At 51.3% G+C, this 22,372-nt stretch overlaps 1 protein-coding gene across 1 annotated transcript in view; it reads left to right on the top strand.

The window, feature by feature from the left end:
• FSTL1 (follistatin like 1) overlaps positions 1–21,245 on the top strand; it is a 29,680-nt gene extending 8,435 nt beyond the window's left edge. The window contains exons 3-11 of the mRNA XM_082778234.1: positions 12,887–12,991; positions 13,148–13,277; positions 13,428–13,460; positions 14,065–14,195; positions 15,808–15,926; positions 16,083–16,195; positions 17,352–17,462; positions 18,061–18,158; positions 18,391–21,245. Of these exons, the coding sequence (XP_082634360.1) occupies positions 12,887–12,991; positions 13,148–13,277; positions 13,428–13,460; positions 14,065–14,195; positions 15,808–15,926; positions 16,083–16,195; positions 17,352–17,462; positions 18,061–18,158; positions 18,391–18,435 (885 nt within the window). The 3' untranslated portion in view covers positions 18,436–21,245. The remainder of the gene's footprint in view (positions 1–12,886; positions 12,992–13,147; positions 13,278–13,427; positions 13,461–14,064; positions 14,196–15,807; positions 15,927–16,082; positions 16,196–17,351; positions 17,463–18,060; positions 18,159–18,390) is intronic.
• The last annotated feature ends 1,127 nt before the right edge of the window (positions 21,246–22,372 follow it).

The raw sequence follows: 22,372 nt of genomic DNA, 5'->3' as shown, positions 1-22,372 counted from the left end.
AGGAAGTTTAAAAGCTCTGGCTTGGAAGGCACAGCAAGCATTGCGAAGAGCTGTTATCCTTAACAACAGTGGCAGAAAGAGTGAGGAGGGTGGGGGTGACGTTTGGACCAGCACTGTGGTGGGATGGAGTAATTTATTGACAGGCAGTAAAGATGGAGCCCACCGATGAGAAGAAAGAGGTACTTGGATGTCTCGGTGGAGGCAGAAGAAAGGCATAAGGGGGGAGAGCTGGGGTGTGTGGCATCAGTGATCGTGTCTTGAGGGCATTTTGCTCTCAGCAAGCATCTCCTGCCCCTTGATGCTCAGAGGGAGCAGCCCGGAGGTGTGCACTTGACACGAGGGTGACACGAAACTCCCCGAGAGCTGCAGGCTGAGGGTAAGTAGAGCTTGTGGCACGGGGCATACCCGCTTGCTTCCCCTGACAGCTCTATCAAGGGTTGGCAAGGGAGAGAAGATGGGTTAGCGATTGCCAGTGGTTGTCATGGTAACTAATGGAAACTACTTTTTTTTTTTTTTTTTTTTGGTCTGTCATATATGAAGATGTTTGTTAAAACAACTAGGAAACATTTCTCTCTCCTGAATGTTTTCACTGCTGCCTTCTGGACTTGAAAAGTACATCGTTATCAGTGTATTTTTAAGGAGGTTGTACAGAGGTTTTGGGTGCCGTGAAGTGTGCACTGGGGATGAGCACTCAGAGCAAGCCACGAATCAGCCTCTTTTTACCCCAAACCCTTCTGCAAGGCTCTCCCGTGAATGTTTTCTCACCAAGAGGCCGAAAAGTAGGTGCCCAAAATCACAGGTCGGCCGAGTACTGTTTCCCATGTAAGCAGACGATTAGCTACTCGGAAAAAAAATGAGGCTGGCTGAACGGGAAATAATAATGCCAATTTATCAGGCAGCGAGCTGTCAGGCTTACTGACACAGCGACGGTAAAGAGCTTTGAGGATTTCAGATTAAAGGTGTGGGTGAAACACAACGTGCTATTATCACTATTTCATGTAAATAACAGCATGTCTTGTCACTAAAAATATGGCCGTCTACCAACTCTGCTGACACTAAAAGGAGCAATTTTCCCTATAGATTAGTAGATGACGAGGCCATAAGGAGCTGTTGTGCTTTATGTCTTATGCCCCCTTGCCTCCTAGAGACCATATATCCAGCTTTGTGATGAGTTCCATTTGCTCTGGACTCTAAAGCGTGTCCTAAAAAACATCTCGTCTTGATTAAGTAATTACCACAAATGGAAAATACCACTGCGCTTGGTATGTTGCTGCGGCGCTTAATTATCCTCGCGCTGTTACACCTCATTTCTGGCTCGAATTTGCCTGGTTTTCATCTGTGGAGGTTGAATCTCCTGCCTGATGGCGGAACAGAAGAGGCCTTCAGTACCTTGCGCCTCTTCCCCACCAGTACAACCGTGGTCTGTGACAAGGACCGTGGCCAGTCTCATATTTGGCAGGCTGAACTGTGTGAAACCCCTTAGGTAATCCCCGTGGATGGGATATTTCCTAGCTGGGCCTCCACACGTTGTGGTGCCCTGTCCCAGCTCTGCCTGTCAGGGGCTTGCTCCTTGCCTCATGGTGACGGGGCGTCTCCACACGCTGCTGGTGGGAATCCGTACGGCCTGGGTGGGGCAGCGTGAATTGTGTGAAGAAGAAAGGCAAAGCCAGCAGGGCAGCCTGATTTAGTGTCGGGGAGATCATACAAGATGTTGGAGGCTGGGTGTGTTCACAGGTGTAACTTGGTTTGGTTTATGTACAGGCGTCAGGCACTGAGGCCTGCGCCTAAACTGAGGGGGCACCAAGAGCAAGCTGGCTGCCTCCCCTCCAGCAAACTCAAGCAAGCCTGACCCAAATTGGATGCAGTCAGAGGTGGAGACGGCCAGCTTTCTTGCTGTTCGCTCCACCCTTCTCAAAAGATGAATTTCTAACCAAATAACAATACGGGAATTGGTTCCAAGAGCAAATCTTGCTTGCATGCTGTCCCAAGGGCATGGGCTCAGCTCTGAGATGTGCTTGTGCAGAGCTTGGCACGATCTGGCTGCGTCTTGACTTGGACCTTGGGAGACTTCTGCACTTAAAGTGCGCCATAAAGACTCGGATGCTATTAAAATACCCTTTTTTTGTTGCTTCGTTTCCAGCTTTGTCTTTAAATATGGATGTTTGGGGCTTTTGTCTGCTCTGAAAGCAAGTAGGAAGCTCAGTACATTCATTGTTCTCAGGTCCTCTCCAGCTCTCGCCTCAGGAAGGCTGAGTGGGTTAGGGTGAAGGTCTGTGCTTTCATAGCTTGAAGGTACCTTTCCGCAAGGCAGCCTTAACCCGGTAGCACAGGCATGCAGATAAAAAAGGCTTAGGCACTTTTCCTGTGGGCACGCTGGTTGGAAGTCTCTTTTTTATGTGGTCATTTAGGGGAGGTGAGGGGAGATGGTTCGCTTGTCCAAAGCAGTGTTTTCATCCTACGTGCTGCCTCGAGCTCAAAGCTCATTCTTTAATCAGAGTCTGGCAAAAGGCAACCAACTCCTGTGTGCCTCAGGGCTGCGATTTTGAAACTCGGAGCCAAATGTTTTTGCAACTTGTGTCTGTCTGAAGGAGCAGTTTTGCAGTGGGTGCTGTGCGAAAAGGTGAGTGCCTCCCATGTGGCTCTGGCTCCCTCCTCCTCCTCTGTGCTGGCCCTGGCTCCTGTGCTGCCAGGCAGCTGAAAAGTGAACCCTACCCAAAAAAAACCACAACCCTCCAGTTGATGCAGATCTTTTAGCTTTTCATTCTTTGTCCCTGCACAGGCGTGAGAGAGCTGATGTGGGAAAACCCAGCGCAGGGAGGGGAAAGGGCAGGACCGCCTCCGCAGCCGTGGCTGAAGACTGTCTCGGGTCATGAAGCCCAGCAGTAAGGCAGGAAGGATCCTTTGCCCCTTTGCTGGCTGCTCCTTCCCAGGCTCATAGCCCTGCTGTGAGCTTGTTGCCAACCCCCTGTACCCAGCCACTGCTGTCCCATAGTGGGGCTGAGCTCACAAGGGTCGCTTGGAGGCCACCAGCGGGAAGGTCTCTGCTGGGATGTGGCGGCAGCTATGCGAGAGGAGGAAGAGGAGGTGCCTCCCTCTCTGCCCTGGCCCGTCCCCTGCTACTGACCACAGCCCCCACGAGAGAGGCCCCTTTGCTGGCTGCTGCTTCCCACTGAAACACAAGAGCATTAACTCTTTCTCAGCAAACTATTGTCTGTCCTGATTTAAGTCTTCTCCCACAAAAGCTGAGTCTCAAGGAAATGTGTTGAAGTGGTGGCTCCAGGTATGAGGCCGCACATGGGCTTCTTTTCTCGGCAGAGCACGGTGCTTCCCCTGCTCCCACATCACCACATGAGATTCCTAAAGGAGAGCTTTCCACCTCGTGACCGTGTTTAGTTGATAATTCAATGCAGTTCATGCCTGTCCTCAGGAAGTGTTCATCTTACGCTGTCTGAAGAACAAATTTACGGCTATCTTGGCTGTAGCACCTCGGACTTTTAAGTTTAGCCAGCAGGTGTTCACGCAGTAAGTACCAGAAGTCCCAAGTTTGTTCCTTTCAGCCTCAGTCCCATCCAGCAGCATTATGTGTTTCTAAGAGTTTGTTGAAAGCATTAGGTCGTCTCGGGGAGAAGTGCCTGTATTTGCATCATTATTTTTGATGGGATTTAGCTGTTAAAAGTCAGGCACACCGCGTACTGCTGGCTGCTGTCCCAGCGTTAGTGGAGTCTGATCCTGCTGCAGTTGCACGGTTCCTAACAGGGAAGGGGGAGGGGGGAAATTACAAATTACAATGTCTTGGCTGAGATGAAGGTACAAGACCCGGGCAAGATGAAGAAATGCAGTAAACTCCATGTGTGGAGCATGTAGAAGTAGAGCACGTGTTTCACGGAGTGTTGCTTTGTGTGTTTGATGGCATATGACGAGGGGAAGAAGCAACAAGGTTTAATGGGACATTGATGTGACCGAAGGAGCAGGGTCGATTTGGCAGAATGTTGCTGACATCTTGGTGTTCTGGAGGATGTAAGGCTCCTGAAAGTCTTGTGTTTGCTGTAACAAAAGATTTGGATTTATTATTTTTTTTTTTGGAGGATTAAAGTCAGGCAGCTGAGGTGCTGAGTGACCGTGGATGCCTGCTCCACCCTTTGGCTGAAATCGCCACCACGCAGCAGGGGTGACTGGACAGCCCACAAAGCACATCCTGAATATGTGGATTGACAACGTGAATTTGGGTTAGGTTTACTGTGGTGGAGGAAGCAGTAAACAGTGACATGCCAGTAGCTGCTTCACCACCTCTTGGCTCTCTTTGCTGTTCAGCAAGCGTTTGCTTTTAGAGAGAAGGCAAAAGCAGTGTCTCTTATGGGTACTTGATTTAAAGCTGTTTCTGCACCCTGGACTTGATGCTGCTGGCTGTGATGTGAAAGGCTTCCCACATTCAAGTCCCTTCGCAGAGGCTGGAAATAATCTGTCTTTATGCACACGTTTCATGGAGTCAAGGGTGCCAAGTGTTACTTGCTCTCGCACTTGGTATGGGCAAGGATTTGATGGTTCGTATGGAAAGTGCGAATCAGTGTCAAGTCCCCATAAAGAAAAGCTGTTGCAGATCACACACGTGATTCCCACTCGTGTTCACTGCATGGCACTTGGTCCCTCTTTGGTCAGGGCTGTTTTCTTCTGGGTTAGCACACTGAAATGACTCAAGTCTTGTAAGTGCTAAAGCACTCAGAGGGAAAGGAAGGACTTGCAGCCAACAGCTAGATTGGCGTAGGCTGTCATAAAAATGTGAAGATGTTGTGAATTCCAGTAAGTCGTTCATTGCAGGCTAAAATTATTTACAGTACATTGCTTTTGCCATAGGATAAAGGAGCACATGCTTGCCATTCTTTTAGTTCAGAGGAATCACTTTTTAGAGCTGGTATCTTACAGGTACATCTCAGCATGCTAGATGTACCTTAAAGCCTCTACAGCTTCACTGGGGCATTTGGCAAGGAAAGACTATGGCAAGGTTGGCAACTTTTATCCTGGGAGATCTGTAAGACCTATAACAAGGAGGTTTTTGTGCTTCTTTGGGTGTTTTTGTTTACTTTTTTTTTCATTTTTATTTCAAACTAAGCTAGCCCAGGTTATTGGAGATCCAAAAAGTAAGGTTTATTATTAGCAAAGCAAGATGATCAAAAACCGAAACACAGTGTTGTGTTACCAAACCTTTCGTTGCACAGCATTAGACTTCCAATAATTACAAAACCTCAAGGTGGCTTGCAAAACCCTACATCTGTTTATCGTGGCTTGGTACATGATTATAATATCACAAGCTACTTCTGAAATCATCGTGGGGGGAAACAGATTGCATTAAATTTATTTCCTGCAACCTATACATTTTGTACAAGTAGCATCTAGCGTGGCTGTTCAGCGTGGCAAACATAACATCAAGTGCATAAGAATAATGTCTGCACATACTTAAGCAATTTGTTCTCAGTATTCAAAGGCTACCATTGATTTCCTGATGTGCTTGAGTCAAAGCCAGCTCTAGGAACACATTTTAATAAATGCTTTGGGTGTGTGAGTTTCCTAGCTTTTCTTAAATCTTTGTTGGAAAAGAAAAGCCATTGTCCCTTCTGAGTTTGCTGTCATAATTTCTTCGGACTCAGTAGGCAGCCAAAGCAGCCTCTCAAACAGCAAAGGATTCAGAAGAGAAGCACGGCAGTGCCTTCTGGAGAAGAAGCATCTTTCATAAGTTTTTTAGCCTTTTCGTGTACCTGTTTTTGTCCAAGTCTCTCCTAAGCTGCTAGGGAGACATTTTGTTCTGTTCTTCCCCTCCTTGGATGTGTGGCTGCGAGCCTGCAATCGTGCTGAAAACCGGCGGTCGTCAGCAGCTCGGTCTGATACCTTGGGCTGTGAACTGTAGTGGCTGAGGCACAAGCGTGTATTTCTTTCTGCTGACTTTATTAGGGGAGCAATAAATTCTGGCTGGCCGGCCAGGTGGACAGCCAGGGCTGGCAGACAGCTGTGAAAGCTAATGTCTTCAGCTGCTGCGCTTGGATGTGCCAGAGGCTGCCTTCTGAAGCCCTTAGTCTGCTTCACTTTTATGGCTACGGGAGTTCATTTTTCCTCTCTGGAAGTCATGGCAGGAATCCACTTGATCTCCTGCGGCGTCCAGGGATGACGTGTGGTCTCACGGGGGCTTCTCCTCCCAGCCCCGGCCATGGAGGTGCACAGACAGGGCTGCCCCTGCTGCACTAGCTGGGGCTGTCCTGCTCTTAATGGGAAAAGCCAAAATTGCCTGGCCTTCTTGCCCACTTACTCCTCGTGTTCATTAACCAGCAAACTTTCTCCGCCGAATACCGACGTTGTTTATACTGCATTAAGCAAGGGAAGCGCGCCAAGTATTTCATGCTTGTTTAACTTACAAAAATGTCCACAGTCGGTGCGCTCCCCCTGTCTTTGATTTGGTTTTGACACAAAGCGTTTACGACGCCGGGTTTCCAGCCTGCCTGGTGTCTGTGCGGTTCCCCAAACGGGGGGATTCGTGGGGAAACATCGCCTCAGCCATTTCTGCAGCGCCCTTGTGGAGGAGGAGCGGGCCGCCGCCATCTTGTCATGGAGCCGCGTGCCCCAGCGCGGGGAGGGTTCGTGAGGCGGTGTTAGGCTGGGGCTCTGGGTTTCCAGCGAGGCTGAAGGCTTTTGTTTCCCGTCCGTGTTTCCTAAGCCTTTTCAGCACCTCGAAATGCCAGGCTGTCTGCGGGGAAATTCAGCCCTGGCAGAAGAACCAGAGCAGCTCCGATAATTTTCTCTTTGAGGAAGGAGGTTGGAGGGAGGCGTGTGGGCATGGATACGAGAGGCAAATAGGAGAAATTTTCTACAATGTGGTGCCAGAGAGGCCAGAAAGCCAATCTCAGGTGCTCAAGGTCACCTCAGATTTAAGGCAGTGCACAGGGAACCCCAATGGCTGGAAGCATCAGGAGAGCTACAAGTGCCACATCTCAGATACTCCCTCTGATGAGAGGGGCCTAACGAAGCTCCCTGACATCTGGCTTCTTGATAGCTGGGAAAACATACCCCCAAAAAATAAATTAAATGAACAAGCGAAAAACCCTATGGAAGTAACCTGTCCCCAAGCCAACTTAGTTGGCTTTGGCAACTGGAAATCTGTTGTCTGTGCGGAGATTTTGGCTCCTGCTGCTGCTATAAACTTCCAAGTTTCTGGGACATTTCCCAAGCTCTAGCACAATCACCTTTGCTGCTCAGGAAGGAATGGCTGCTGTGCAGGTACCGTTTCCTTCTGTGTGAGCCGCTGCCTTGTCATTTTGTCTTGCTCCGTTGCCTTTCTGTCGCCTTGGCTGCCCCCCATCCCACGTTGTAGAGCTCCAGGGCATAAATCCCCTGAGCTGCAGCTCCAGCTGCCGTGAAAAATTCATTTCTGCTGGGAGATACACACTGCTTGGGCGGCTGCTGCTGGGGTGACCAGGGCAAATGGCACTTGGAGGCTGCCCAGGATGGGCTCAGACCCTCCAGGAGCGAGTGCTGCAGGGGGTGCCGTGCTACCAAGGCAGCCACGGGGAGAGAGGAGACCTGGGACCAGCGGTGCTGAGCTCTGGCTGAGGCTGGCTCGATGTTTCTCAGCCCTGCTTGCCTTTGTGGTGCCGGGTATTTGTAATTACATTTTGCCTTCTGCTGCATCATCTGTCTCAGCCCATTAGAGCACTCGCTGGTTAATTACTTAAGCTGCCATCAAGCCTTACATTAAGAGTTATTACATCTCTCTTGCTGTGGACAGGAACAAGCAAATGGAGCCATCACCTCCAATAGTCTTCATGCTCCTTGTAGAGATGTGGCTGCAACCGCTGAGTCCGTGCCCCTAACAAGAGCACAGTGCTATGCTTCTCTTCCAGAACAAAATAAAAAACAACAGAGGAAGGTCAGCAGTGAGGCAGGAGCCACCCTCACTCTTGGCTTGTAGATCCAGGCACTTAGAGCAGTTTCTCCAGTGGAGCAGCAGTAGTAAGGGAAGAGATAGTAATTTCCACACGCACATGCAAAAAAGCTATCCACATCTCTCAAAGTCTGTGGCAAGCAAGAGGTAGCAGGGTGACTCCCCTGCCAGATGCAGGCTCTTGCAGTGGCAGAGGGTTGCTCTGCCTTCTTAGCAAAACAGCTTTAACAATTCCTCGAGCATGGACAAAATAACTTAATCATGTTCTCGGAAACCACTGACCTTTTTCTGTTGACACTTGAAAAAAAGGAAAAGTCAGCCTGAGGCAAACACCTGGGATGGAAAATTTCAACCTGAGCAGTTCAGTGCCGGCAAAGTCACCAGCAGAGGAAAAAGTGGTTTCGTAAGGGGAGGTGTCAGGCTGCTTTTCAGTGTTGGGTGCTACCTCTTCCACCCATAACCGGGCAGGGGGACACCTTGGCAGCACAGTCGTGTCCCAGAATGGCTGAGTTTCCCCCAATTTTCCCTTTCTGCATGGTGTTCAGGATGCTTTCAGTCAGACATTTCATGGCTTTGCCATCCGCCTGGGGGTGTTGCTGTCACCGGCTGAACTTCAGACAGCTTTGCTGGGATTAGCCTAGACATGGGGGATTATTGAAATACCTGTCGAATCTTGGCGATCTGCTTCAAACTCGTTCCCTTTAGTACTCCCAACTCAACTCTTGCTCCTTACTCCCTGATTAGCAGCCTAAGTCATTGCTGATGAATTTATTATGAACACCAGCACTGAGATGAACTGACGCTGAGGTTGTTTCATGCGTGCCATCGAGGAGATGGGTACAACTAGTTAGCAGTGACACTGGGGCACAACTGCAAGTAGTGCAGGAACACAAGCTTGCATAACCCAGTTATCCAGGGTACAGGTTGCGTCCCGGGTTCAAAATCTCCTCTCTGTTTCTGAGCAGTGGAGATCCGTGCAGAAAAATATCTCTCTTGTGAAAGCTCCTCGTGTCTTCCTATCTCCCCATGTAAAATTCCTGCACCACCAGCTTCAAAGACGCTGCTGCATTGCTCAGACATTTAATACTGTGGAATTCGTCTTGGGAAATAATATAATAGTATTTTCTTCATAACTAGAGCCATTACACTGTCGAAAGCAGAACTTTCTGTTGCATTAGCCAACAGCGAGCGGAGATTGCTGGGAAAAGAAAGCGCTTAGCTTAACCTAAATTTTTCACTAGCAAGAAAAATGGAGTGAAAACAAAATGAATTTATTATGAAATGGATTTATTTCTGGGCTTTCTTATTGTGCTGTTTGCTTTCTTTGAGGGCATTTAGAGCCGATTAGCAACCCTGGAGACAGAAGTCCATTATTTATCCAGCGAGCAGATAGCAGTAGAGAGGCAGCGATGCAGGCGCCCTCCTTCCCTCTCCAGTCCATCCTCTGCATTCCTGGATGGGAACTCAACTTTGTCATGAAGGGCTCATTTCCAGTGGGGAATTTGGCAGCCATGACTTATCTTCCTGGTTATTGTCTTAGCGTTTTGCAACTTTTCTTTGCCCTCTTCTGGATGTAAAATGGGGTTAAGCAGGGCCTGATTTGGCTGGCCCAGAGATTTCCATCGCAAAGGAGGATTTTTCTGTACCTTCCTTCTTTAAAAATGTTATTGATAGCAGTCAAAACACAAAGTATTTTTATAAAAGACCCTGTGTGATCCTGCTGGGAGCTTTGCAATGACTGTGTCACTCAAAGGCAAGTGTTTGTGGTGGCGAGCGTTGCTGGAAGGCAGTGAGACCAACCTCTTGGGAAAGAGGGTAAGGAGAAAGCTTTTATTCCTGACCCCTTTGAGAGAACACGTCCAAGAGATCATCACTCAAAAGCAGTGGAAATCCCGTTCAGTTTTTCCTTTTGACCCAAAGAGCCAAAACCCAAATTCTTACCTAAAACATTAAAAGGATTCAAAGACCACGACTGCCAAACACTGTTAAGAAAACCGAAAACTAATCAAGGGGGGAAAAACAGTTTTCAGCTCGACACCTTGGAGCAAGGAGAGCTGCCAGCAGCTGGAGGCAGTTCAGTGCTTAACGACCGAGGTCTGACACTGGAGAAGAGAAATGAAGCAGCCAGCAGGACAGGTGGTGTAGCAGAGACGCATCAGAGAGAAAAGTTTATTGCCAGGAGCACCTTTGCTGGGAAAACCTCACGGCAGAGCGGGGTGAAGAAGGGTGTTTCCCCGGTAAAAATCTGGCTGAGAGCTGCCTCGTAAAATCAGCGCTGTTTGCTCTGCTGGAGTGACTCAGAGGAAAGGCTGCTTTCCCCGAAGCAACATCTCTTTGGGTTATCGTAACCACCAAAGGGAGCTGGGGCTTTTGTCTTTCTGTTTGTTTGTTGGTTTTGTTTTGTTTTTCCAGAGTCGAGCCATGGGAGTCAGCACCAGCAATCTTCCCAGCTAGACAGGAACAAATTCCATGATGGCAGGGAGCGGGGAGAGGGGTGTCTGCGGCAGGTCTGCCTCATTCCCAGACACTGTCACCAAGGGCCAGATGGAAGGAGATGAAAGAGTGAGAATAGGTTGGTTTAGACACCAAGCAGTGATGTTTTAGGAAAAAAGCCATAGGGATAATCATCTCCTCTTTTTGATCCCTTAGCTGAATCGAAGGGTCGAAACAAAAATTTCATCAGCTGAAATTCCTCTTTTATTCTCAACAAACAAAAAACAGAACCGGCCAAACAAAAAGTTGTTAAATCACACCAAGAAGTATTTTTATCTTGTTTTCTTTAAGCTTGCATAAAATACTTCATGAAATACACTTCAAAATTAAAAAAAAAAAAAAGGGAAATTAGTTCGCTTTGAAAACGATTTGGGGATCGAATCTGTTGCCAGAACTAGGTACAGATTTGCAAATAGTTTTGGCCAGCCTCAAATTGCATCTTCCCGTGGATCCGCCCCCTGCCTGAAAAACATTGCCCAGCCTTACTTCGGAGCTAAAGGAAATCAATAATCGCTTCTCTTGCTGCTTAATCAGAGTTGCCTTGGGGCTGCAAATGCTGGCGAGGCTGCCTTTCAGCACAGCAGCCTCGGGATGACGAGGGGAGCTCTGCTTTGGGGCAAGAAGGGTGCTGTGGCTCACCCATCCTCAGGGCAGGCCTCACGCTGTGGAGCTGAGCAAAGCTCAGCATTTCCACTGCTTTTTGCAACATGCTGTGGCAGAAGGAGGAGAAAGAAGGACCACGGCTCAGAGCTGGTTAAGGGGGGATCATCGGGTCCATTGATGGGAACAAGAAAAAAAATGAGGTTTCTTGTGCAAGAAGCCGGAGGCTGCTTGTAAATCTCAGCGTTTCCTGCTCTCCGTGCTCCTCCTGAGCTTGCAGTTACGGGAAGAGGTGAGGAGATGCCTCAGGGCTGTAAATCCCAGCTTGCCTCCAACTGCTCAGCCCTCTTGGCCAGGAAACGTGGCAGGTTTGGGTCCCGTTCAGAAATGAATCGCCCCGGGGAGATCATCCCAGCTGGCCAGAGGAATGGGCGACAGATCTTGCTGGCAGGACCAGGAGGATCAGCAGAGCCTCCGAGAGTGGGAAGTTGGCACCCCAAAATGGTGTCCTCAGCCTGGCCTGGCGTGCACGGAGGGAGGAGAGCTGGGAGGCAGCATGGATTTATTTGGCCGTGATGTTTTCAGGGCCGTGACTGCGATGGGGTTTTTAGGGCGAGCGGCAGAGCGAGGGAGCTGCAGCAGCCATTTTCCAGGCTCGCTTGCGACCGGGATTTCCTCTCCCACAGATTCCCGTGTCGTTGTTCCCCTTCTGGGGCCTCACCGGTCACTGCCTTGTGATGGAAAATATGAGGTTGCAGGGGCCAGAGCGCAGGCATTCCTTCGAGCCTGAAAGGCAAAACAGAGCCCTAGCATGGAGCAGCCCCTGCCAGAGGTGTGCCCGGCTCCCCCACCGCCAGCAGCCTCTTGTTGTAAGAGAGATCAGCTCTTGGGCAGATTTGCTTCTCCTCTCTTAGGTTACGGGGAGAAAAACCTCCTTCCCCCTGTCGCCGTGTCCCGTTTCTGCCTGAGCTGGTCGAGGCCTCCAGGATGATGGGATCCAGCTGGATTCGTGACCCCGGGTGACGGGCTTAATGAGAGGGGCCTGCGGAGAACCCCTGTGGAAATCGTCCCTGATGGCTGTCAACTGTTTGGGAATGCAGTGGGACTTTAAAAAAAAAAAAAATTAAAATAAAATAAAAAGGAAAAAGGGTTTGAGAGTGACATGAACAACAGGAATATTTGCGATGGCTTTGGCTAAGAGAAAATGGTAAAGTGTAAAAATTGTGCTGCAGGGCATAGGTCGGCAGCTAGCTGTCAGGGAGCAGGAGGAAATTTCCCCTGTGAGAAGGTTACTGGGTAATTATCCGTGACAGCGCTTCTTCCTTTGAAGCATTTCGTCCTGACCAGCCGAGGCAAGATAATGGGTCCTGCAGGTTTCTGAAGTTTTTTTTTTTGTGACGGGGGCATTATCTGATGCCCGAGGGCGATTTCTGCCTTCTGTTTGGTGCTGTACCTTTCCCCGGGGTTGTATTCACCTCCTTCTTAAACGTAGGAAGCAAAGGCATTTCTGCTGCCTGCCCTCCACGAAATAAATGGGAAGGCAGCAGTCCTTGACTTGGGGGAATTACCCTCACCACTTAACTCTAGATCTTATTTTGCTTGTGTTTGCTCCGGCTCTCCGAGGAGATTTTTGGGGAAGGACCTCGAGGAAACCTTCTCTCGCTGGGGCTGTAACCCTGGCTCCTTTGTCTGCTCCTGGTTATTGTCTGAGCTGTCCACCTACCGCAGTCACGTCTGTCTCGCTCTGTCATTTACGCCTTGCCAGCCTGCTGCTCCGTGCTCCGGCCTGGAAGCTACACGGATGATTCCTGAAAGCTGCATCGAGGGCGGCTTGATGTATTTCGTGTCTCTTTCCTTCGTGCCTTTCAGGAAGAGCCCAGGAGCAAATCGAAAATCTGCGCCAACGTCTTCTGCGGAGCCGGGCGGGAATGCGCGGTGACGGAGAAGGGAGACCCGACCTGCCTCTGCATCGAGGTAGGGGGGCACAGCAGCCCCTGCATCGCCACCTGCCCCCCGGGGGAGTGACACGGGGTGGGCCGCGAGCTGCGGGGCAGCCCTCCCAACCTGGGGGCGTGTTTGAGGGGGTTACGAGCACCCTAGTAAACACCCTCTTCTCCGTCTCCCTGGCAGCAATGTAAACCCCACAAGAGGCCCGTGTGTGGCAGCAATGGCAAGACGTACCTGAACCACTGCGAGCTGCACCGCGACACCTGCCTCACTGGCTCCAAGATCCAGGTGGATTACGACGGACACTGTAAAGGTAACCCTGCGCGAGGGGCCCAGAGGGGTGGCTGGTGACAAAAAAAAAACCAGCCCGGTGACAAAAAGCAGAGGCCTCGAGAGCCAGGGAGGAGGTTCTTGTTGATTCGTGTTGCTTCAGAAATGTCACCTTCTGTCTTTCCTTCCACAGAGAAGAAGTCTGAGAACCCAGCCGCAAGTCCAGGTGAGAAGAGAGGTGGGGGAGGAAGGGGTGCTGGGGGAGCTGCACAGCCCTGAGTGCAAGAGGTGCCTCCTCGCAGGCTGTGGCAGGGCCTGGGTTGGTAAATCAGCTGAATTGCTCGGCTCCTCGCTCCCGGGGAGCCTTTCAGATCTCATACATCTCCTGGGCTCCTAGCTGTGCTGGGAAATCGTGGGGATTCTGGGCATGCACACGGTGAAGCGGAGCACTTTGCCCCTAGGGACGCAAGGGTCTGTGTGTTCGTCACCCAGACTGAGGGGAGAGGCTCTGAGTTCCTCGGGGCTGTCCCCCCCAGCTCCTGTGCAGCTGGAGAGCGCTGACAGCGTGCTTGGCGTCACCCCCTCCAAGCTTTACAAGCTTTAGGGGACTGTGAGGCGCTGAGTTTTGGCAGCGCTGTCGTTTTCGGGCCTTGCCACACGGTGTCACCCACAGCCCGCTCGGCACAGGGCAGCTCTGCTTGGATCCGGCCCTGGATCACCTCCAAGGGGCGTCGGGGCTGTCTGCTCGGCTTTTATTCCCCGTCCCCTCTCTGTGGCCTCCCCGCCAACATGATTTCTCTCGCCCTTGCTTTCTCTCCCCCCTCTGACAGTTGTCTGCTACCAGGCGGACAGGGACGAGCTTCGTCGCCGCGTCATCCAGTGGCTGGAAGCTGAGATCATCCCGGACGGCTGGTTTTCCAAGGGCAGCAACTACAGCGAAGTCCTGGACAAGTACTTCAAGGCAAGTAGGGCCTGCCTCAGGGGATGGAGAGCATTTCTTGGCCAGCCGTGCCCCCGGGGAGGAGGCTGCACGGCGTGGAGCTGCTGCGATGGGGGCCAGGAGGGGCTGGCGTGGGCTGGATAAGTGACCTGGAGCATTGCTGCCTCCTGGTATCCCACCTGCCCTGGGGAAAAGGAGACAGGTAGGGGGGGAAAAAAAAACTGATCTTAGAGGTTAAAAGCTAGCCAGAGGACAAAAGGTGGGTGAAAAGTGCTGGGAACGCAGCAAGCCGGGGCGGAGGCCAGGCCTCTTCCCTCCTCCCCGGCAGCCTGTCTGGCGTGCCATCCCCACCCCCTTTTATAACCCCACGCTTCTCCCATGCTCCTGCCACATGCGCTGCTGCCTCCCTCCCCCTCGCGCCCGGCTCCTGATAAAGACTTCAAAGCATTCGGGGACGGAGCTGGAGGAGCAGGTGGGGAAGTAGGGAGGGGGGGGGACGCTTAAATCAGGAGCTGTCGACAGCCAGAGATTAATGGTGCCTGACAGGAGTTAGTGCTGCGAGCAAATTTGCCATGGCAATGGCACCCCCTGGTGAGGCAGAGGAGCCGGTCCCTCTGCTCCAGAGAGCATCTTCCCTTGCCTAGCCACAAATCCTGCCTCTCCCTTTTTTGTGGAGCACCGATCCAATCCCCGGCACGAGCAGGCAAAAGTTTCCCTGACAAAGCCCTGCCCTTCCTTGGACCAAGCTTCCTGCTCTGCCAGGTGGTAATCCACCGTGTCGACAGCCCCAAGAGCTTGGAAATACTTTCAAAGCACAACGCAGGGCTTGGAGCAGCTCAGGCAAATCCAAGCAAGGCGAGCTAAATGGCTCCACGTGTGCACAATTTGTCTCACCACCGAGCCTGAGAGCTTTGCCTCACCCCGCCCGGGGCTCCTCGTGCTGCCTGACTCCTGCCCTGCAGGCAATAAACGCTGGAAGCAAGGAGGAGGTGAAGGTTTCCCCTTTTCTCCTTGACCAGAGGAGCTTGCAGATGTGGCACTAAGCTGGAAACCTGCCTTGTGCAAGTCCCTGGGGTGCGGGTTTATTTTCCCCTCCCTGCAATGCGGCTGTCCCTGAGGGGGACGGGAGCCCCGTCAGGACCCTGTGAAGTCGGTGGCGAGGCGTTTAGGTGTTGTGTTAAATTGTTCCTTCTCTGGGATCAGCAGAAAATTACTTCCTGTGATTTTCCCTTTTGTCACTGTCACAGTTCAGGCACAGCCTCGGGTTTTCGCATCTCGGAAAGCCGACGCCTTCCTGAGCACAACTGGGCCGCTTGAAGGCGGGAGGTGTATCAGAGGGCTAAGGGCTGGCTGGAACAAAGAGAAGAAACGGGGTTAGAGCCATAAATCAAGCAGCAGGAGGGGAATGAGAAGCAGTGTAGCTTATCAGCGAGCAGGAGGCCACAGCCATCTTATTTCTGAGGCTGGTGTGGAGATTGTGCTGCTGCTCTCTGAGTTCTTTGTGCAAAACTGGGATGACGCAAGCAGCACTTCAAAAATACTAAGTACCCGTGGAAGAAGGGTAAGGAAAGGGGTACCTCGGACCCATAAATCAGATCCTCTCCCATCTCGCCGTCTCTCTCTCTCCCTGCAGAGCTTTGATGACGGCGATTCCCGCCTGGACTCGGCCGAATTCCTGAAGTTTGTGGAGCAGAACGAGACTGCCGTCAACATCACCACCTACGTGGACCAGGAGACCAACAAGCTGCTCAGGTGGGCACTGCGCAGGGAGCGGGTGTGGTAGGAAGGTGGAGAGCATCTCGCAGCCTTCCGAGGTGTTACTGGTTTAATTCTGTCCTCTGAAGCCAGCAGAGGAGGGACCGGCTTGGTGCAGCCCTGTGCTGAACACGCCTCTGTGTTGCCTTTCAGGGGACTCTGCGTAGATGCCCTCATCGAGCTGTCAGATGAAAACGCCGACTGGAAGCTCAGCTTCAATGAATTTCTCAAGTGCCTCAGCCCGTCCTTCAACCCACCAGAGAAAAGTAGGAATTCTTGGCTTGTACTGGGGAACCAGTGGGGTACCGATAAGGGGGGAAAGGAGAGGGATCAGCTTTCAGTCAGACTTAGATGCTGTAACTCCCAGAATTCATGTTGATATGCGCCTACCCGTCTTACAGCACCCCTTGCTCTTCTATCCCTGCATTGTCAACAGCACTGCTTCTTCTACCCTGCAGCTCATGTGATGGAAAAGGTTTGCATTTTCCAAGCAGGGACGTAGGTCAAGTGGATAAGGCACGCTGGGAACGTCAACGCTTACATTTAACAGCGCGGAGATAAATCGTGCGAGGAGTTCATGTCTGGCTACCTTAGAAAAATCAGGCCAGACCAAAGTCCTGCTACGCTCTGCCTCTCACACAGAGACCCTCCCCGACGAATGTCTCAAAGTTCGCTGTCCTTCCAAATCCTGCTTACTGCCACAGCTCACGTGGAGGCCGCTTAGTGTTCTGCTGACCAGGCACGTGGGGCCGCTCATCTGATCAGCTCCTCGGGGGGTACTATTCGCCTGCCGGCCCGCAGGTGCTGGGTTTGCGTCCCTCTGTGGTGGCTCTGAGGAGCAGGCAGAGCCTGTGCTTCTTGGGGAATGTTGAGTTGACCTCTGTTGTTGCCTGCTTCAGTGGAGATGATCAGCTGGTTCGTGCTGAACCACCACGCTTAGGTGCTTTGAGGGCCTTGACTTAACCATATAACAGAGCTCTGAGAAGAAATGTGAGGTAAAATGAGAGAGATTTTTTTTCGTTCCTCTCAGCAGATGCACTCAGCATTTCCCCAGCTTCTCCCTCCGGGAACAGGGCGTTGGTTCAGAGCGACCAAAACTTTTGCTTTGGGGGTTCTCTTCTATGCATAAGGAGTGTCCGATCCGGACATTCAAACAGATCCCACATCAAGATCTCATTTTAATTGAGAAATTGCAGTGTGTGCTTTTGAGGAAGAAAAACAAAGTGATTGACTTCCCCAAATAATTATTTTTTTGGCTAATTTCACACACCAGTTTCAACGTGAATACTTCAGTCACTGCGGTCCACTCTTGGTGGATTGATGGCTAGAGGAAGGCCTCCTCCAAAGGCATCTCTCCCGAGTCTGTTGTCTTTGCCCCACCGTGCATCTCACAAGCACTGCCCTTGTTTTGTGCCTCTCCAGAGTGTGCCCTGGAAGACGAAACCTACGAGGACGGAGCCGAGACCCAGGTGGAGTGCAACCGCTGCGTCTGCGCCTGTGGGAACTGGGTGTGCACTGCCATGACGTGTGAAGGTCTGTGCGCTCCCCAGGGGATGCTTCTTTTGGGTTTTGTACAAAAGGGATTTTTCCTTTCTAGCTTTTCCAGACCCAAGCTGGTTCTGTTCTAGAGCTCAGAAAGGGCCTAACTGAGCCGCGGGCGGTGCTGCTGGGCTTCACAGGTTGGGTTTGGCATGATGAAAACGCAGCACCAAAACTTCCAGACCAGAGCTTATTTGCATCCTGCTGCTTCAGGACATGCATGGAAAACAAATAGGAAACTGCCTGCTACGATGTGTGGAGGTGTGAGCAAGTCAGCTGTCCTACTTTGAACTTATTATAGGTGCTTTTTCTAAATAATAGGGGAGGAAAGCAGAGTGAAGTCTCCCCCTTACAGTTTTATTACTTATCATGGTGTAAGTAGAGACAGGGACAGGCTGGACACCCAGATTCTGGAGTCCCAGGCAGCCACAAGGGCTCTTTTCTTTCAGAGAAGGTGTGGCCGGACAATGCAAAGCCTCCTTCAACTCAAGGTGTGCTGCGATCAGCTCAGGCTGATTGCCTCTTTTTGTTCTGCCCCTGAAATCTGCGTTCCCTGGTGGTGATAACACTGAACTCCTTTTCCTGATTACAGGGAAGAACGAGAAGATGCCTGCTCGGAGACAGCACCCTGATCAAGACTTGACCGAGGAGGAGCTAGCTAGATACGTTCAGGAGCTGCAGAAGCATCAGGTTGGTGTGAGGCTAGGAAAAAGTCCTCTCGGTGGAGGAGTTCCCTCTGCTTCTGGCACTTGCAGGCTTCTGGTAGACAGGGGAGGACAGCAAAAAGATCTTTGTTGCCTGGAGGGACAAATACAAGCGTCGGGCTGCGAGATGTAAACCAGTGTTGGCACTGCTCGTGGGTGGACCAACGTCTTCAGGGCACTGCCAGCTCCTGTGTCAGTTTTGTGCTTTTTTTTTCTAGGAGACGGCCGAGAAGACCAAGAGAATGAGCACCAAGGAGATGTGAGGGGCCTCCACCCCGGAGGAGCCCGGGAGGATGGGCCCAACCTGCTTGCCCCGTCCTCCAGTGCTGAGCTCAGTATGCACAAGTGTCTGCTACAGTTGCCCAGTCACAGATATTTACATTGTATAGCGATGGGTTATTTGTTTTGTAATACACAGAGAATGGGGCCAGGAAAGGGGAGCAGAGCCCACCTGTTCAGGGAGCTTCCTTGCTGGGGCTTGGGAAGGCTGGGAGGCAATCGCAGCAGCCCCTGGGACCCTTTCCCAGAGCAGGCAGCCGCTCCTCCCGGGAGCTAACAGGGATTTCTCGTTCCCCTGGAGCTGGGGAAAGGACGGAGGTCAGTGCTGGATAGAAAAGGGGATCCTCCATCGATAAAAATTGTCAGCTCCAGCCTTGGCTGCAGAAATACGGGCCCGACGGTTTCGTGGCTGGGTTCTGCGTGCTGCAGGGCATCATTAGCCAAGGACCTTGCCCTGCTTCCCCTCCCCTTTGGTTCAAGCTCCTCCACGCTGCTCAGCCTCGCGTGCCACCTGGGAGTCGTGGTGCCATGCCACGGGCACGAATCCAGCACGTTCCTCCTTGCTTTCCACCGGCCTGTCCCCAGCAGCTCCTCCAGGACATTGTGGGCTCCCACACACGGTTCCTTGCGACCTCATCTCACTCGTAACTCTCCCTGCCCTCTCTTTAAAGGTGCTATCATATTTTTTATTTTTTTTTTCTTATCACGTTCACGTGCTGACTCCCCCTTTTGTTTTGTTTTGTTTTGCTTCCTTTATTTCCAATGGTAGTAACGCAGCGTTTGTATGTCTCGTAGCTCTAGATCTTTCAAGAAAACCCCAGCCTGTGGGTTTTTTGTTATTGACAGTGCTGTAATGCCCGTTCACAGTTTGTATCACTGCACTCAGCCACCACAAGCAACTTGTGAGCCCTCTCCTACAGGGTATTTCTCAGTCAGGGACTGCAGTGTCCCTGATGGGACAGAGAGACAGGGCTGGATGTAACGAGTTCCACCAGACGCAGGCTGACACTGCAGCTCTCTCTGTCTTTTGCTCCCTTGGCTAAGCACTGACTGTGCTCAAAGTCCACGCTCAGGCTTCCCTAAATTGCCCAGGGGGATCTGCTAGGTAGTCTAGAGAGAGATCACCTCCCTAGCCTCAAGCCCAGCTGCTTTTCTCCTGCTCCACACAGTTTCACGCCTGAACATCCTGTGTCCACGTTCCCTTCATGCCCCTGCTGTGCATCCCAAGTGGTTGCACGCATCCGTAACTGCCTGTGATTTCTGTCTTCCCGTTCGTGGGCACCTTCAGCAAGTGTTGCCAAGTGTCTCGCTGTCCCTAATGCTTACTCGAGCGAAACTCCACTCGCATCAGCAGAAGCGTGTTCTGCTTGAGAGAAGATCAGCAGGGCTTGTGTCCCAGCCTTCCCCTTCTGGCACATTGTTTGCCTTGGAGAGGAAGAACGAGCTAGCAGTAGGAGAAGAAGAAAGCTTGGTCCCTGCTGCGGTCTCAACCTGAGAGCTGTATTTGTTCAGAGCTGCCTGGTCTTTGAGCTGTTTCTCTGGGGTGCATCCAGAGGACTTCCACTGACTGACACAGCGCCACGTTTGCAGTGGGAGTCGCAACCTACCCTGCCACGCTGGGAGGCTTTGGTGTAATAAATGCAAAAGGGCTTGCTCTTAGGGGGTCCTTCTCCCATGAAGGTCCAGATGTGAGACGCTAGCAGCCGTGATGGTGAGGGGAATGAGCCCCTAGGAGCCGCAGGGCGTGCAGGACAGCACCACTGCTTGTGTCCTGGTGCTTGGTGGAACAGGAGCACCTTTTAGACACCTCCTCCCCGCCAGTATCAGCGAAGCAGCTTCACATGCTGGGTCTGGGGTCACAGGGACGTGGTTTTAGGAAATGTTTTGCTTTATTCTGACCCTGCTCTGAAAGGTAGCTCGTGCCTCCCAGCTGGCTTCCTTCCAGTCTGGATCATTCAAGTGCCTTAGAGAAAACACAACAGCTTGCCTTAAAGGCTCTCCCTGGATGGGAAGAAGATCTCGTTGTCCGGTCAGGAAAATCTCCAGCTGGGAGAAGCAAAGCGTGTGCAGGAAGGGGAGGCTGGTGATGGCAGAAGGGCTGTAGGCTGCAGCACACATTCTCGTCTCCTTCCTGTCCCCTGTGGGCATGCACTCTGCGAGGATGGCTCCCGGGGCCAGCTGGAGAGTTGTGTGCTGGAAATTGAGGTTACAGAGCTTGCACTCGGGCTGAAGGCCGAGGGATGCGCTGCTCTTTCAGGAAAAATAAGCTCTCTGACAAGCCATATAACACAGCCTCGGGTAGGGGCGCAGGGAACGTGCCCCTACAGAAAGAGCTGCCTCCAGTGGAGCTTCTCCCTCCTTGTGCCCTCAAAAAAGCAAACGTACCTGTGGCAAACGGTAACCAAAAGAGAGCAAAACCTCCTGCCTCCCCGCTCCGAGGGGAAGGGCACCCACTCGGTGAGCGATGCCCCACATCAGGCCGGTGGGTTGCTCGCGTTTGCAGGGTGACTCGGCTGCTGAGGAGGGAAGTGCTGAATTCCAGGTGTTGCCTTCTAGGACAAAGAGATTGCAAAGGGCAGGGAAGGCGTTTTGTTTTGTTTTGTTTTGTTTTTTTCAAAAAGCCAAATTTAAGCAAGAAAACAAAGAACTCCCCCCTCCTCCCTCTGTGCTCCCTCCTGTACGTGTGTGAAAGTTATCAGTATTCCGTAGGTTTCCTTAGTGCACTTATTTTACTTGATTTTGTAATTTTTTTTGAAGCAGGGGGGGTTGGATATTACTGCCAAATAAAACAAAATTAAAAAAAAAAAAAAAAGACACCAGTGTTGTATTTCTGACAACCCTCATCTTCCTCTTCAAAACCAAGCGAGCAGAACAACGAAAGCAGCTGTCTTTGGTTTTTGGGTACGTTTTGGGTACGTTTATACAGAGGTCTCCATGCAGTGGAAGAATGCAGAAGGACACCAGCTCGATGCCATCGCTCCATCCCACGTGGCATCAGGGAGGCCTCAGCCCAAAAACCTTCTGGTTTGGGCAGTGCCTTTCACAAAACGGGTGGACTAATTGGGAAGAACCCAGAGGCGACCACAACCTGTAACCAGAGGGCTCGTAAATTTGGCTTACAGGGAGCCATCAGCAGCCTTGGGCTAGCTGGGAAGAAAAGCCCTGAATGTTTGTCTGGGAGAAAAGCTGGGTTACCTTGTTCTGCTTGCATGCTCTTCTCAAGGCGGTCTAAAATAATTAGCATTGCCTCTCAGTGTTGCTTTTAACGCTGGAGCAAATAATGCTACGTGGCCCCTGTAGCACCTCCCAGCCTCCCTGTACACAGTCTTAACACTTGGCATTCCCTGGGCATCCAGCGCTCCTCTGTAAAATAGGGCTGTTTTAATACTTTTACCTCTTCTGCTAAAATTTCCCAGGATTTTAAAATGGAGTGAAAGGAAGCGCCAGGTACAAATTTAGCTAGATGGCACTATAAATACCACAGTTCTGCAGCGCTGTTGAGCTCCAATCGGAGAAATGTGTTATTTGAGTGGCTGGTCTAGACTCTGGATGGCATTTTTAAGGTATGTATTACCTTTAATTCTGAAGATGGGATCAAACTGGTCTGTCATAAGACAATTATGTTGAAAAGAAACAACTATCCTGATACAGTTTCTGCTTTTAGGCAGCTCTCTCTGGGTTTGTATCAGGGATTTCACGGGTGAATCCACCAAGGGGACTGCTGCTCCCTTTCAGGTTCCTCTATGCACCACGAAGAAGCAAAAGCAGTTTGCTCCCTAAGCCCAGACATCGTCAGGGCAAAAGTTCCCCGGAGCTGTGAATCTTCTTGTCACAGGCTGCTGCTGCTTCTCCCAGCACACGATTACTGATTGCACAGCTTTTAACCTGTGGCCAAAGGGCGACAAACAGAGGTCGTGAATC

This window comes from Aythya marila, assembly GCF_965140915.1.
Source record: "Aythya marila genome assembly, chromosome: 1".
Classification (NCBI taxonomy): domain Eukaryota; kingdom Metazoa; phylum Chordata; class Aves; order Anseriformes; family Anatidae; genus Aythya; species Aythya marila.
Note: the sequence above shows the minus strand (reverse complement) of the source record. Positions and strands in the feature narration are given on the sequence as shown.